General features: G+C 38.5%; 1 protein-coding gene across 1 annotated transcript in view; it reads left to right on the forward strand.

Annotated features, from left to right (window-relative positions):
* Positions 1–15,710, forward strand: part of PHLPP2 (PH domain and leucine rich repeat protein phosphatase 2) — a 64,972-nt gene that overhangs the window by 23,877 nt on the left and 25,385 nt on the right. Inside the window, exons 4-8 of the mRNA XM_019979846.2 lie at positions 4,621–4,811; positions 10,345–10,470; positions 11,615–11,769; positions 13,519–13,665; positions 14,049–14,279. Coding sequence (XP_019835405.1) covers positions 4,621–4,811; positions 10,345–10,470; positions 11,615–11,769; positions 13,519–13,665; positions 14,049–14,279 — 850 coding nt within the window. The remainder of the gene's footprint in view (positions 1–4,620; positions 4,812–10,344; positions 10,471–11,614; positions 11,770–13,518; positions 13,666–14,048; positions 14,280–15,710) is intronic.

Below are 15,710 nucleotides of genomic sequence, written 5' to 3' on the forward strand. Positions count from 1 at the left end.
TGTGTATATATTCTGAATATAAATCCTCTGGATGCTGTATTTGTGACATATTTTTCTTCCAGCTTGTAACTTGTTTTGTAGTTTTATTTATTGTTTTTTATGGTGCAGAAGACTTACTTAATCATATTTATGAATATTTTCCTTTAATACATTTACATTCCTTTCCTGTCCTAGGTCATAAACATCCTCTATATTTTCTTGAAGTATTTTTATAGTTTTAAAATGTGATATGAGGTAGGAATCTAACTTAATTTTTTTTTTCTCTACTGATAGCCAGTTGTCCCAACAATACTTATGAAATAGCTCATCCTTTTCCTACTGATCTGATGCATTGCCTTTATTAAGTTCCTATATAGGCAGAGGTTTATTTTTGGACTCTATCCTATTACATTGATCTCTTTGTCTAATGCTAATACCAACACTATTTTTTATTAATATACCTACGTGATAGATTGTAATAGATGATGGGGAAGTTCCCCTTTACTGTTCTTCTAGAAAATCAGGAAGGTCTCTAGAAACAGAGAAATCTTTCTGAAGAAGTAGTTTTTGAGTTGGTTCCTTAAAAATGGGTACAATTTCAGTAATCACAAAGGAAAAGGAGGACAGAGGAAGGGTATTAGGAATTTCAGTGCATGTTCTGTGAATCAGATAATTTGAGTCCAGATTGTTCTGGGCCTTGAGTACAATATCAGAAATTTGCCCTTCATTTGACAGATGGTAGAGGAAGTGATGGGATCCAAGTGGGGCTGAGAAAGATGATTCTGGCACCAGAATGGATAATAATTCAGGCTTGAATTAGGGATCCGAAGTAGGGAATGGAAGGAATCATTCATATAGAGACTTTTTGAAGGAATAGTAAGTGTTGGTGGTTGATTAAAAAAAGGAGTTGAGGAAGAGATCCTAAGAGGCAAAACTGACTGAGGTTTTGAGCCTGGGTGGCTTTGGGAGAATGACAAGACTTCACTTGTGAGAAGGATCTGGTTTCAGGCAAGTGTAACTGTAAGCAGTGGTAGACATCCAGTTGGAGATGTCTGGCAGGTAGTCAGATATGTGGAACCAGGAGCTTTGGAAATACAGATCTGGGAGTGAGGTACATGGGAGTGTTAAATCTGTGGAAGCTGTTAAAGATTGAAAGTAATACTTAAAATATAGGAAAAGAAGGAGGCTTAAGGCAGGACTTTCATTATATTAATAATGACTATCTTTTATAATATACCCTCACTATGTGCTGAGCACATACTAAGGTGCTGAGCACTTTGTGTACTGTTTTTCAATTCATCCTTACAAGCATTCAGGTAGATATTATATTATTACTCCGGAGAGGTCTTAACTGATTCTAAATCTCATCTTCTTAACCTCTAAGGTACTCTTAGTATTTAGTTGATAGAGAAACAGTTTAGAGAAATAAAAAGGATCCATAAAATGTGAGACCTGGGCAGGACTAGGGATCATCTAATCCAGCTCCTTGGTCTTTAACTTGGGAAATTAAGGCCTAAAAATATATTAATAGAACTTGTTCAGGGTCATGAAACCAGATGGTGGGGTTGCTTCACCAACCACTGCTTCCAAGTTTGAAATTTGTTTTGAAGTTTCCTGTTTTACTCTTGCGATGTAAGTAAATGTTTCATTTTTACCCCCGATAATATCAGCCAATGTTTATTTATCGGTTTAACTTTTTATTTTGAACTAGCTTTAGCTTTTCAGAGCAGTTGGAAAGATAGCACAGAGCGCTCCTGCACAGCCTTCATGCAGTTGCTCGAGCAGTTGTTCTCATATAAACGGTGCTTCATTTTCCTCTGGCTTCTTTAAAGATTTTTCCTTTGTCTTTAATTTTCAGCAATTTGATTATGAACTGTCTGGGCTTGACTTTCTTTGTGTTCAGCCTGTTTGGGGTTCTCCAGCGTTCCACATGTTCTGTCCAGGTTTTATAGGTGAATTCGATGGGAGAGACAGGGCCGAGTGTGCTTTCTCTAACTCAGAACCAGAACCTTAGTGGTATCTTTTGATTAAAAGAAGTATTTCATTTTGATGGAGTCCAATTTAGCAGTCCTTCCCTTTATTACTTCTAGAAGTTATATTGCTTTACTTTTCAGTTTATATTCACAAAGTCTATGTAACTTCATTTTTTATTGTCTGTTTTGAGTATCATCATGATCTCATGGGCTTATGTATATTTGTTTCAATTCATTGCAGACATTTTTCTTTCTGATGCTTAATTTGTCTCATCTCAGTTCCTGGGAGCTCTTTCAGGTTGCCTTCTGTGTCCTTCCAACATGACCCCAGTTGGGCTACGCAATTGGCTCAGTGGTAAAGAATCTGCTTATCAGTGCAGGAGCCACAGGAGATGCAGGTTCAATACCTGGATCAGGAAGAGCCCCCGGAAGGGGTAGTGGCAACCCATTCCAGTATTCCTGCTGGGAAAATCCCATGGACAGAGGAGCCTGAGGGGATATAGTCCATGGGGTTGCAAAGAGTCAGACACGACTGAGTGACTAAGCCTAGCCCAGCACAGTCTTTGGTAATATTCCAGATTTTTCCATTAAGTTCTTACACAAAAAGATGTCCTAAGCTGATCTTTTCATCATCTGATTCACACCAGAAATAGGTGATTTTTCTAAGGACTCCTGGTTCATTTTAATGAAACATAATGTTTAGAGATTATACTATGGGCATTGTTAGAGAACTCGCCTTGATTTTTTAGAAACATTTTTTTTTTCTTAAATTATAAAATAATCCATGTTCTTTATGAAAATGAAAGTGTTAGTTGCTCAGACTATAGCCCACCAGGCTTCTCTGTCCGTGGGATTCTCCAGGCAGAAATACTGGAGTGGGTTGCCAGACCCTTCTCCAGGGGATCTTCCTGACCCAGGGATCAAACCTGTGTCTCTTGTATCTCCTGCATTGGCAGGTGGGTTCTTTACCACTAGCGCCACCGGGGAAGCCCCTATTTTCTATTTTCTTTATAGACATTTCAAAGTATACCATAATTTTCCACTTAGTCTTGACTTTTGAGATTGTAAGTCTTTTTTTAACTAGAACTATTAGTCATTCCAAACATTTATTAGAACTTCCTCATTCTGTTTTTTACCACTTTCAGAAGATCAGAGACTTAGCAAACCCTCCAAAAATAATAAGACAGCATATTATTTTGTGTATAAATAACTTATTCCCCCCAAAATTGAATATTCCTTTCTGAGAGTAGCTACAGATAGCTACTATAGAAGCACAAATGAGAAGAAAAGAGCCTTAAAAGGATAAACTTATAGAGTTTCTTAAAATATGATTTGTGGGCCATCTGCATTTAAATTACTTGAGATACTTGTTAAAAACATACTTTCCTTTGTTCCATCCCAGATCCTCTGAATTAAATTCTCTGTGGGTAGGTCTTGGCGTTCTGCATTGTAAACTAATTCTCAGATAATTCTTGGGCACATAGAAATTGGAGAATCCCTGATCTAAAGGAATTCTACAGTTGAGACTGAGAGGGAACTGGAGAAAACTGGAGTGCTTTTGTAGCTTTGATAGAAACGATAGGGAGGGTGGAGTTGAAGAGTGAGAAGGAAGAAGAACCAAACTCCCCAAGGAACATGGAATTTAGAATATAGATGAAAGGATTGGCCTAGACTGGAAGGAGAAATGGTGGTGTTAACATACAAAGTTTAAAGCTTTGAAGTAAGCCAGACCATTTCCTCATTTTTTATACAGGAAACACACAGTCAAAAGGGTACCATGGTGCCCAGGGTTTAATCAATTATGTAATAGTATTGAGTACACCCAGTTTTTTTCACTTCCCAGTCTGTTGCTGTATGCTCAGCCTCATACTGTTGCTACTTCTGTTCGTTTCTGTGTAGAGTTACTGTCTATTTCCAGTAGTACTTTAACCAAGAACATTTCTTCTGTCATAATGCTGTTTTGTTCACTGTTACCTGTCGTGTAAAGTTTTATAAAGGGTGGTAAAAGATAGAGACGCTCTTGCATGTCTGTATCAGCTTCTGCTACCGTGATTGGGATAGTTGATTGAAATATCAGCCAAAAGCTTTTCCTCACAAAGAGCAGGAAGATGGAGGATTGTGTACAGAACTAGTTATTAATTTCTTCCTTCTGCGATAGACTAAGCACAATAGTGGCTGTCTCTTATTCCATACTTCTTTTGTATCTAAAACCATGCTTACTACTTTACATTCATTATCTTAATTTTTTATAAGGACCTCCCAAAGGTAGGTAGTATTAAGATCTGAACTGTATAAATGGGGAATGTCAAGGTCAGTGAGATTATGTAGTTCAAGGAATCAAAGTAAGTAGCAGAACTCAAGTTTGAGTGTCTGACTCCCGAGTCCATGATCTTAACTACTCTGTCATACTGCCTTTCTTTGAGTACATGGGAGCTATGACTGGAAGAAGGATTGACAATGGCATCCGAAAGTCACAGTGCTCCCATTATATAACTTCAGGGCTGGACAACATTTTAAGACTGAGAGCTTATTTTGTAATACTTATATTGCTTGGTTACTTAAATCTGTATTAGGGTTGCTGAATGTTGACATGTAATGCTTTCTTTTTCCCTTTCATTATTTTTGTACTACCTTAATGGTGGCTTCTGATGTACTCTTTTATTTTCAGAAAAACCATGCCAGATGGATCATCTGGATCGAATCCTTCTGTCTGGCATCTATAATGTACGCAAGGGAAAGACCCAGCTGCATAAGTGGGCTGAACGCCTGGTTGTTCTCTGTGGCACCTGCCTCATCGTGTCCTCAGTGAAGGATTGTCAGACTGGGAAAATGCACATATTGCCTCTGGTTGGGGGAAAGGTAAGACCCACAAAGATAAATTACTCTTTCTTTGGTCATCTTAATTTAAAAAAAAAAAAAAAAAAATCACATATGCTTTTCAGAGTTTTTTCCACATCTTTTCAAAGAAGCCATTCTGAACATTATTAAAGATTACATCACAGAGTTTTTGCATTCTTAGGTTTAAATGAAACCGACTCAGGCTAATTTACACATAAAACAAGTTTTTTACATTACAGACCCCCTCAGAGGTCCAAAGACTATGTTGTTGATCAGTTGCTAAGTCGTGTCCGACCGTTGTGACCCCATAGACTGCATCATGCCAGGCTCCTCTGTCCTCCAGCATCTCTTGTAGTTTTCTCAAATTCATGTTCATGGAGACTATCCATGCCCCAGATTCTGCTGCAGAACCCGTCTGTTGAAGAAACCCCTGCTTCCACTGCTAGGCACTAAATGCTGTCAGTAGTACCACCAAGAGTAGCCAGGGGCTGCTGCCACTAGCAGCTGCCTTTGGAAACTAGAAGTAGTGGCTACTTTTGGAAACTAGGCTGCCTTTGGAAACTTAGCATCCTCCACCAAAACAGATTCTTTCCTATTTCTCCTTTTCCCCCATTAGACTGAAATTCAGAGTCTGGAGTGCTCATTAGCTCCTATCAAGCAGCCAGAGAGACCTGCATTTTTTGCGTCTGTGCAAGAGAATTCTCCATGATAGGAAAAGCAGTTCAAAGTCATCAGAGTGATAGATGACTGGAAACAGATAATGCTACTGAGAGAAAATGTCAACTTGTATTTTATATCCAGTTGAATTACTTTGTAAGATTGAAGGCAAAATAGAACATTTTCAGACATTTAAAAACTAATGAGGGACTTACCTGGTGGTCCAGTGGCTAAGACTCGGTGCTTTCACTGGGTTCAGTCCCTGGTCAGGGAACTAAGGTCCTTCAGCTGCACAGCTGAAGAGGGAAAAAAAAAACCAACATAAAACAAATGAGCTGGCATATAACCTCACTGAAAGAACTACTAAAGATGTATGTCTAAAAAACAACACCCCTCCAAATAAACAGGGGAAAAAAGAAGAAAACAACAAAGGATCGAAGGAAAGTAAATTCAAAGGAAGGTATAAGATATAAGAACAGATGATGAGTGGAAGATATAAGAATAGATGATGAATGCAAATACTGATAAAATATGGTAGTAAATTTAATACTGATTGTAAAAAGATTTAAATTTTTTTATATTTTAAATATAAATTTCAACAACTAAAGCTCAAACTCCTGAACAGCATTCAGGATTTGGTGATGTGTTCAATGAGGAACATGTGATGCAGTCTTTGGATAAGAGGAAAGAAAGAAAGTGAAAGAACTCTCTCAGTCCTGTTGACTCTTTGCGACCCCGATGGACTGTAGCCTACCAGGCTTCTCTGTCCATGGGATTTTCCAGGCAAGAGTACCAGAGTGGGTTGCAATTCCCTTCTCCAGGGGATCTTCCCAACCCAGGGATCGAATCCGGGTCTCCTGCATTGCAGGCAGATGCTTTACCCTCTGAGCCACCACCAAATAGCTTTATGCTTTGTTAGAAAAATGGTCAAGTACAAACTTAAAAATTTTAAGGATGACTACTAAAAGTAGAGTGGGAAAAGAGAATATAAACTCTGTAATGCTAAAAGAAGGCAGGAAAAGGATTGAGAAAAAGGAGCAAAATAATTAGCATGGTAAGTTATTACATATTATAGTGACATGGAAATAAATCCAAATATTTTCTACTAATTACTGTTTATAGGAGACACACCTAAAACTTAGAAGGTTGAATGTGAAATGATAGAAAAATCACACTAATCAAATAGCAACCAAAAGAAAATTGGTATGGTTATACTAACATCATACAAAGCACATGAAAGTTTGTATGCAACATAGGACTTGTGTCAAGACATTTACAACTTGGTAATAGACAAATAACCTATTTTGGCAAAGTTGAGAAGCAACTGGGAACACAGTCACTTTGGAAAACAGGTTTTTTTTGTTTCTTATAGTTAAAAATCTGCTTTTCAGATGACTGAGCATTTCTCTTAGATACTGAGAAATGAACACAAATATTTCCAAAAAGTATAAGTGAATGGTCTTAGCAATTTTGGTTATAATTGACCCAAACTGGAAGCAACCCAAATGTTCACTGAATGGTAAATTGATAAAACAGATGTGCTGTATCCACATGTGTTGTATTCACTGTGCCACTGAGCAGTGAAAAGACATGAGCTGCTGATACACACAGGAAAAAGGGTGAGTCTCAAAACATTAAGTGGAAAAAGCCAGATGTAAAAGTCTATTTATTGTATGATTCCATTTACGTGAAATTGAAAAAAAAACTGTAGTCATAGAAAAGAAACCAGTGGTCGTACCAGGATATGGAAGAAGGGGATTGGCCGCAAAACAGCCATGAGGGACGTTTTGTGGGTGATGGGGTTGTCCAACTATGTATCTCATCAAATTGTTCACTTAGAGTTTATGAATTAAAAAAAAACACATAAATTTTATGTAAATTATACCTCAGTAAAACTTGTCTCCTGAGAAAGACATTAATGTGCAAAAGCGTTAATAGGGATAAGGAGGCTCACTGGAACCTGATGAGAGGAACATTTTATGTGTATTACCATGTAGTCTCAACATACATATTGCAAAACTTAACAAAATTACTCCGAAGTTGACAAATTAACTTCTAGTGGGAGATTTACAAGCCTTTCTCAGAATTTGACATTATATGACTATTTTTCTGTGTCAAACATCCCATAAAAAATATCTAGAAGAAAAGATTATTCTAAAGCAATCAGTAATGCCTGTTCTTCATTTCAACAAAGTCCTTTATTTTGACACAAACTCATTGAATTGTGGTGATTTATTACTAATAAAAATAGCCTAGTTGTAAGCATCACAATTGAATGTTATGAATATTATTTAATTTTATTGGATCTTCTTAATATGATTCTTATTAGTTTAAAAGTATTTTGTGTTTCTGCCATTTGGTTCAGTCTTTACTTGGCACCAGAAGTCTAATGATTTATAACTTGGAAGTTTCCAGCTGACTCACCGAGATTCAGTAGCTATGACATACAGAAGTGAGATGTCAGACAAAGATGTAAGCGGTTCCATAGCTATAAAAATACTTCATCTTCATCAATGGTATATAGGCTGGGTTGGTGAAGAAAGCTGTTGTTGTGCTATGAATCCGTACCATCACCCCAAGTGGGACTGGAGGAAGTTCTGACTCTTTCCTCAAGCCCAGTGAAAGAGGTTTCAAAAGAACCCATGGAATCCTGATTCAGGTTCCCTGCAGTAAGGGGGACATAGTGCACTGGTGTCCTGCCTTCTGACCAGGAAGTCTTGAGGATGAGATAGGCTGCTTTAGTGATTGATAGAGCACAGAGCCTAACTCATGTGTTGGGATCCTTGTGTATTCCTTGGGTTTGTTAGTATGTGACCCAACTGGGTTAAGAGGAAACACTAGCCATTGGGTGGGTGGGTGGATTCTCATGTCTGGTGGGGCCACCTGGAGGGGCCAGCAGACATCACTGGAGGACGAGCTGTCAGTGGACCACCAGGTTCCTTCACGTCTGAGGAGAGACTGGTTGCCTATTGGAATAGTATGTGTTAGCCTGGTTAAGGAATCTGTAGGTGAGAAGCCACTAATGGTTGAATTAGGGGGCTGGTATCCAAAGAACCTTCAAAAGGACCTATTGAGGAAGATTATCCCCTTTAAAATCTAGTAGGTCTGGAGAGCATGAAGTCAGGTTATGTCTCTGCCAGTTTATAGTAACCTTTGGGTTTGCATGTTCCCTGTTCTTCATTCTGCCCCATGTTTGTGCTGGACGGGGTCAGAAATGGCTTCTAGCCCATCACCTCAAAAGTAAGAGACGGGGTGAGTCCAAAGAGGAGGCCAGGGTACCCCTTGCAGGCAGGCAGACAGCTATCTCCAGTGAACCACAGTGGTGGTGAAAAGGTATGGAGCAGTCTTACCTTTGAAGTGAAAACTTTGGCTCTTACCTTGTGGGCCTACAGACTCTCCTGTTCTGAAACTCCCCTGCAGTGGAAGCACAGAATCCTAACCACTGCACCACCAGAGAATTCCCCCTTTGGTTTTTTCTCAACAGCTTTATTGAGATGAAATTCATATACTGTACAGTTAACCCATTTAAAGTATGCAACTCAGTGGCTTTTAGTAAATTCACAGAGTTGGGCAACCGTCATCATAATTGATTTTAGAATACTTCTATGACCCTTTGAAAAGAAATCCTGCACTACTTAGCCTTCATCTCCCCATTCCTTCTCTATCCCCAGGCATCCATTAATCTACTTTCTGTCTCTACAGATTTGCTCATTGTGGACATTTCATATGAATGGAATCATACAATGTATGGTTCTTTATGACTGGCTTCTTTCACTTAGTGTAATGTTTTCAAGGTTCATGTGGGTTGTAGTGTGTATCAGTGTTTTATTCTCATTTATGGCTGAATAGTATTGTATGATGTACTACATTTTGTTTATACATCTACCTGTTGATGAACATTGAGGCTGTTTCTACTTTTTCCTATTATGAATAACTCTGCTGTAATTCACAGAAAATTTTTGTGTGGATGCATTTTTTTCTTGGGTATATACCTAGGAATGGAATTGCTGGGTTACATGGTTGCTGCTACTGCTGCTAAGTCACTTGAGTCGTGTCCGACTCTTGCGACCCCATAGACGGCAGCCCACCAGGCTCCCCCGTCCCTGGGATTCTCCAGGCAAGAACACTGGAGTGGGTTGCCATTTCCTTCTCCAATGCGTGAAAGTGAAAAGTGAAAGGGAAGTTGCTCAGTCGTGTCTGACCCTCAGCGACCCCATGGACTGCAGCCTTCCAGGCTCCTCCATCCATGGGATTTTCCAGGCAAGAGTACTGGAGCCTTCTCCGGGATTACATGGTTACTTCTAACCTTTTGAGGAACTCCCCAACTATTTTTCAAAGTGACTGTACCATATTACATTCCCAGATTCAGTTTCCCTGCATCCCTGCTAATGCTTGTTACCCAACACTTGTAATTATCTGTGTTTTTTATTTTAATCATCCTAGCAGATATGAGGTGGTACCTTGTGGTTTTGATTAGCATTTATCTAATAAATAATGACATAGAGGGCTTCCCAGGTGGTACAGTGGTAAAGAATCTGCCTCCCAATGCAGGAGACACAAGAGAGGCAGGTTCGATCCCTGGGTTGGGAAGATCCCCTAGCGTAGGAAATGGCAACCCACTCCAGTATTCTTGCCTAGAAAATTCCAAGGACAGAGGAGCCTGGCGGGCTACAGTCCACAGGGTCACAAAGAGTCAGACACGACTGAGCACACACTCAGTGATGTAGAACATTGTATCATGTGCTTATTGGTCATTCCTCTGTCTTTGGAGAAATATCTTTTCAGATCTTTTGCCTAGTTAAAAAACTTGAGTTGTTTGTCTTTGTTATTGTCCTGTGGTTTTTTGGATTGGAATTGTTTTGTTTAATTGGTTCTGGTTTTCTCCCCGCTTCTTCAGGTAGAAGAAGTGAAGCGACGTCAGTACTCCCTTGCATTCAGCTCAGCTGGAGCCCAAGCGCAGACCTATCTTGTCAGCTTTGAGACTTTGGCTGAGTACCAGAGGTGGCAGCGGCAAGCTTCCAAGGTGAAAAGCTGTCAGACGTCCTCATGGGGAGATGAGAGCAGAGAAACCAACAGAAAGATATTTTGAAACTGAACTTACTCCCAAGAGATCGAATTATAATTCTTATGTACATCACTCCAGGCTTTTCTGAATACATAGTGAATGAAATGGAATTCTCCCAGGTCCTTAACTTATTATTTATATTGGCACAGTGCAGAACGCTTTCAAAAGTGTTTTCAGGTACCAACTCTGTGAGGAAGGTAGGGGCTTGAAGGAGTAGAGACACAATGAGGTTCAAATGACTCTCCCCCCACCTTGGTGGTCTGTGATAGATGGAGATGTCCCCTAAAGATGAAGTGCTCTAAAATTATATTTCATTTTCCAAATTCTCTTGTCTTCTTAGCCATCTTTTCAGGATTTAAACGCATTTTTCTTTATGGGGCTAGGTAGTTGCATTAAAGATTGTTTCAGTATAATGACATGCCACCAAAACATGAATGACTTTTGTAGTGATATTTTGTTTTTTTTAGATCCATTTTCACAGCCCATGTTATATTAGTATACTATTATAGCAATATAAACCTTGTTTCAGTGTTATTTCTGTATTTGTGATAGTAATCTGCTATGAATAAAACTAGTTTCAATTTTAAACAGCTTTTCTATTCTTCTGCCCTTGTAAAGACAAATTAATATTTTTTGAGCATCTTTTACATGCTAAGTAGCAGTGCTGCATACTTGGTTTTTTAATTTTCCTCATGACAGATGAAGAAACTGCGCAAGTTAGGAACTGAGCTTGTGTGGCTACAAAAGGCCATATTAAAAGATCTTTTAATATCACATCCCCTCCTAAAGTTTTGAACAGTTACTTGGAATCATCTTAACTTTACTTTCTGCATGAGCTATTACTAACTTTGCATCTTTTGATTTTTTTTTTTTAACTTGTAGACACGTTACAGCTTATACCTGTTTTTTCAAGCATCTTACAGTTTTGGGGGAAAAGTAAAAATTCACTGCTTCTTATAAATGAATACTCAGATCTTATGACCTTTTTTGTCTTCCCCATCTTATTAATTGGTTCCTTGTTGTGTCAATGCTGTTCCATCCTCCGCTGGGTGGGAGACATTCAGCACTGGCTCAGATGGCTCTTCTCTGTGACCTCATCCAGGTGGTGTCCCAGCGCATCAGTACTGTCGACCTCTCGTGTCACAGCCTTGAGGAGGTTCCTGAGCATCTCTTCTACAGTCAAGATATCACCTACCTCAACTTGCGACACAACTTCATGCAATTAGAAAGACCAGGGGGCCTTGACACTTTCTACAAGTATGTGGGGCACAGGTTTCCAGACCAACTTACTAAAATCTAATTGTAGTCAATATCTGTAGATAAGCATGTTTACCCCTTGTGTACATATTTGAAAATTTCCCCTCCCTTTTGAAGAAGTAAGAATTTTTGTTCAGTTTTCCCACTCCCCCTTTTCCCTCTGTATAAGATATGATAGATGTAAAGTTTCTGACATGGAGGCAGCATCAAGCTGCCCTTGATCTGGATAATCTTTTTCTATAAGTCATTGACAGTGGAGCATGATCTGCAGCCAGGGTAAATAGAGAGATACCATATTTGGGAAGTTTTTAAATCAAAAGTTTCAGACTTAAATAACTTAAAGGAAATAGGCCAAATTTCAAGAATTCCACTCCCAGGTTAGAGCTTTTATCTTTCCTTTGCACCTGCTATTGCCAACTCACAAGCCTTTTGTCAGTGATGAAACCTCTCTCTCCTAATAAAGGAACCATTTCAGTCCTAAGTGACAATGACCCATATATTTTTCCATCTTCTTTGTTAGAATATATTCCCCATTCCCACCCTCCAACTTCACCTCCTTCCTTTCTTTAAAAAATGGGTAGAAGTGAATAAATATATGGTGTAAGTAATTGGGCTTCTTGTGGGGAGGGGAGAAATTGAAAGTTAAAGCGTTCAAACTACATGGTAATCAAAAAGCTAAATGCACATTGAAATGACATATTTTACATACTTTGTAACTAGTATTTCATAATTTTCAAAAAGTTTATGATTTTTACCTCATCTGAAATGTTTTGCAAAGTTTTCAAATATAAGCCTCTATGTCGTAATGAGATAATTATTTTAATGATATTGATGTTTAAAAATTAAAACAAGCTATAATTTTAAGGAAGTGGACTTCTAGTATTTCCTTCTGAATTTCTATGAAAATAGGGTTAATCTTGTTTGAGGGCTGGCTTAGGAAATTGGAAGTCAAGGTACCAAACCAAAGGAACAATCAGTACTCAAAGTCAGGATATATGGAAGACAAAAGTTGAAATTTTCAAAGAGAAATGTTAGAGAGGGGTACCATGGATTCAAGTCTAGAAGCAGATGATACGGTTCATCATTGTGGAGATCGTCACCTTAGCCGTACCATCTTGCACTGGTATAATAATGAAGTATAATACTCTTAAGTAGAATTACAGGAGTGACTCTTCAGGATCCAGTTTATGATGATACTGTCTCTCAGTGAGACATTATGTAGATACTTCTACAAAAATTTGAAGTGTTGAAAATTACTATTTTGTGTTGTGTATCATCACATTACAGTAAAACTGCATATCACCTACGTATTTTTAAACTAACTGGCTCAGTCATTTACAAAAAGAGAAATTGCTGGTAATGAGATTTGATCCACAGGTTTGTTAGCTAGTCCTGTGTCCATGAATTGATTAATTGTAAGGCTTTTGTATATTCCATGTAGACATTTAATAAAGGAAATTATTTGAAGCATATCAATAATGGTATTGATTCAACTTGATAGAAAATAACTGTACCATTGTGAGTTTTCCAAGAGTTTCTGCCTTTCTGAGGAGAAGAGAGAACAGCTCCCATCTCACCAGACCTGGTTTCCTTGATAGCTCAGACTGGGCGTTAGTCATCCTGGTGTCTGTGCCACACACAGTTGGACACATACTGAATGTTCAGTAAATATATGCAGAACACATTCTTTGATGGACATTTATAACATCACTTTTTCATTCAGTAGTATAATGTGCCTTTGCTTTTTAGATTTTCTCAGCTGAAGGGCCTGAACTTGTCCCATAATAAGCTTGGGTCATTTCCTGTATTGTTATGTGAAATTCCTACCCTGACTGAGCTCAACCTTTCCTGTAATGGATTCCATGACCTGCCGAGTCAGATTGGCAGTCTGCTGAAGTAAGTACCTGATTTTTACTGGGTTTGTCTTTTCCTTTGTTTGCAGTGTAAGGAACTTGTCTGGTATTTGGAATAAAGGTAGTTCCATGAGCTCTTGCAGTGAAATAGATCATGAAATTTTGAGAATTCTAGTCAGCAGCAATTACTTGCCTACAGAAGAGACTAGTCCCTCAGTTTTAACCATGGAGGCTCTGACTACCCTTGATGTTAAAGGGACCATCTGTATTTAAGTCATCTTAGTAAGTCTCTATAGATAGACTGAGGGCATCTAATCATATTGGATTTATAATAAATTAGTATCAAGTAAAAATCCATAATTCTAGTTCTATCCATTCCAGTTAAAACGTTTCATCAGGGAGTTTTGTGTTGTTTTCTTCTTGCAGTCTTCAAACCCTCTGTCTTGATGGCAACTTCCTGACCGCTTTACCTGAAGAACTGGGAAATCTACAACAGCTGTCCTCCCTGGGAATTTCCTTCAACAACTTTAGTCAAATTCCCGAGGTTTATGAGAAACTCACTATGTTAGATAAAGTGTTTATGGCCGGAAACCGAGTGGAAGTGCTAAACCTGGGGGTGCTGAAACGAATGAGCCATGTCAAACATGTGGATTTGAGGTGAGGTCATTCTTTTTCATTTTTGATTGCACTGAGTCTTCACTGCTGCTTGTGGGCTTTCTCTAGTTGCGGCAAGCGGAGGCTCCTCTTGTTGCAGAGCACAAGCTTTAGGCACATGGGCTTCGGTAGTTGCAGCATGCAGGCTCAGTAGTTGTGGCTCGTGGGCCCTAGAGCACCAGCTTAGTAGTTGTGGTGCACGGGCTTAGTTGCTCTGCGTCATGTGTCCCAGAACAGCAATCGAACTTGTGCCCTCTGCACTGGCAGGGGGATGCTTATCCACTGTATCACCAGGGAAGTCTGTTTTGGTCATTGTTCACTGCACTTTCTTTTTGTCTACCTCTGGTGTTCCTTTACATTTTCTTTTTAAAAATAAAGACTCTTGAAACCATTAGGATTTTAGAACAATGTATGTTTTTAAAGCTGTAGTAAAGCTTCATTTTTCACTTAATGGTAGAGAGATTTATGAATGAGATAGGTGTACCATGTGGTAGAGATGAAGATCGTTCAGACTTACCTCCTAGCAACATTTTATGAGAATTCCCATTTCCTTTCATCCTTACCAATGTTGGATTTTAGCAGTCTTTTTCCTTGTTACTGTAGTAGGAAGAAAATAGTATTTCATCATTTTAATCAGCATTTATTATGAATGAGGTTGAGTATCTTTTTGTATGCTTATTGGTGGTTTGTATTTTTCCATAATAAACTTGACATCTTTCTGTTGAATCATTGGGTTTCTTCTTGATATCTGTGGTATTAGAATTGAAATGTTACCAGTTTTACTAGTAATATATTTTAATGAGTTTTATTCCTTTTTAAAATTATTTATTTGTAATCTTTTCCTAAATGAAAGTAGTAAAACACACATACTGAATGTTCTGTCATTTACACTAATCCATTGATGTCCCTCATAAAGACAGAGTAACAAAAATTTATTGAAGAATAGGAAAATGAGAACAAGCCTGCATGCATTAAATCATATACCTGTATAGAAGAAATCAAAGAAGTCATCGTTTTCTTTTACTTGCCCTTGAACTATTCCATATAGATAACAGACTGTTTTCCTCTCCCTTAATTAATGTAATGGGAATCTTGGCACTGGAGAGGAGGCAGAGCAGTGAGAGGCAGTGTGGCTGTTTGCTCTTGCTTTTATGTGGTACTTACTCTATGACTGTCCTGCTAGTCCCAGCCCCAAAGGTTATACTCATCTTCTCATTTCTTTGTTTTATTCCTTCATCCCTGCCTAACCTTACTAGGTATTTGGATGCAGGTTTTAGACTAACTGTTTGTGGACATGGTCCCCTTTTCTTTCTCTTTAATTTGTACATGTGTTTCCCAATCTACACAGTCTCTAACTTAGCTTGTAAACAAAGAACCCAAGGTACAACTATCTGTGGTTATTTACATAGTACCTTGCAAAATGAGGCAAGGAGT

The sequence above is a fragment of the Bos indicus genome, chromosome 18 (genome assembly GCF_029378745.1).
Source record: "Bos indicus isolate NIAB-ARS_2022 breed Sahiwal x Tharparkar chromosome 18, NIAB-ARS_B.indTharparkar_mat_pri_1.0, whole genome shotgun sequence".
Lineage (NCBI taxonomy): Eukaryota > Metazoa > Chordata > Mammalia > Artiodactyla > Bovidae > Bos > Bos indicus.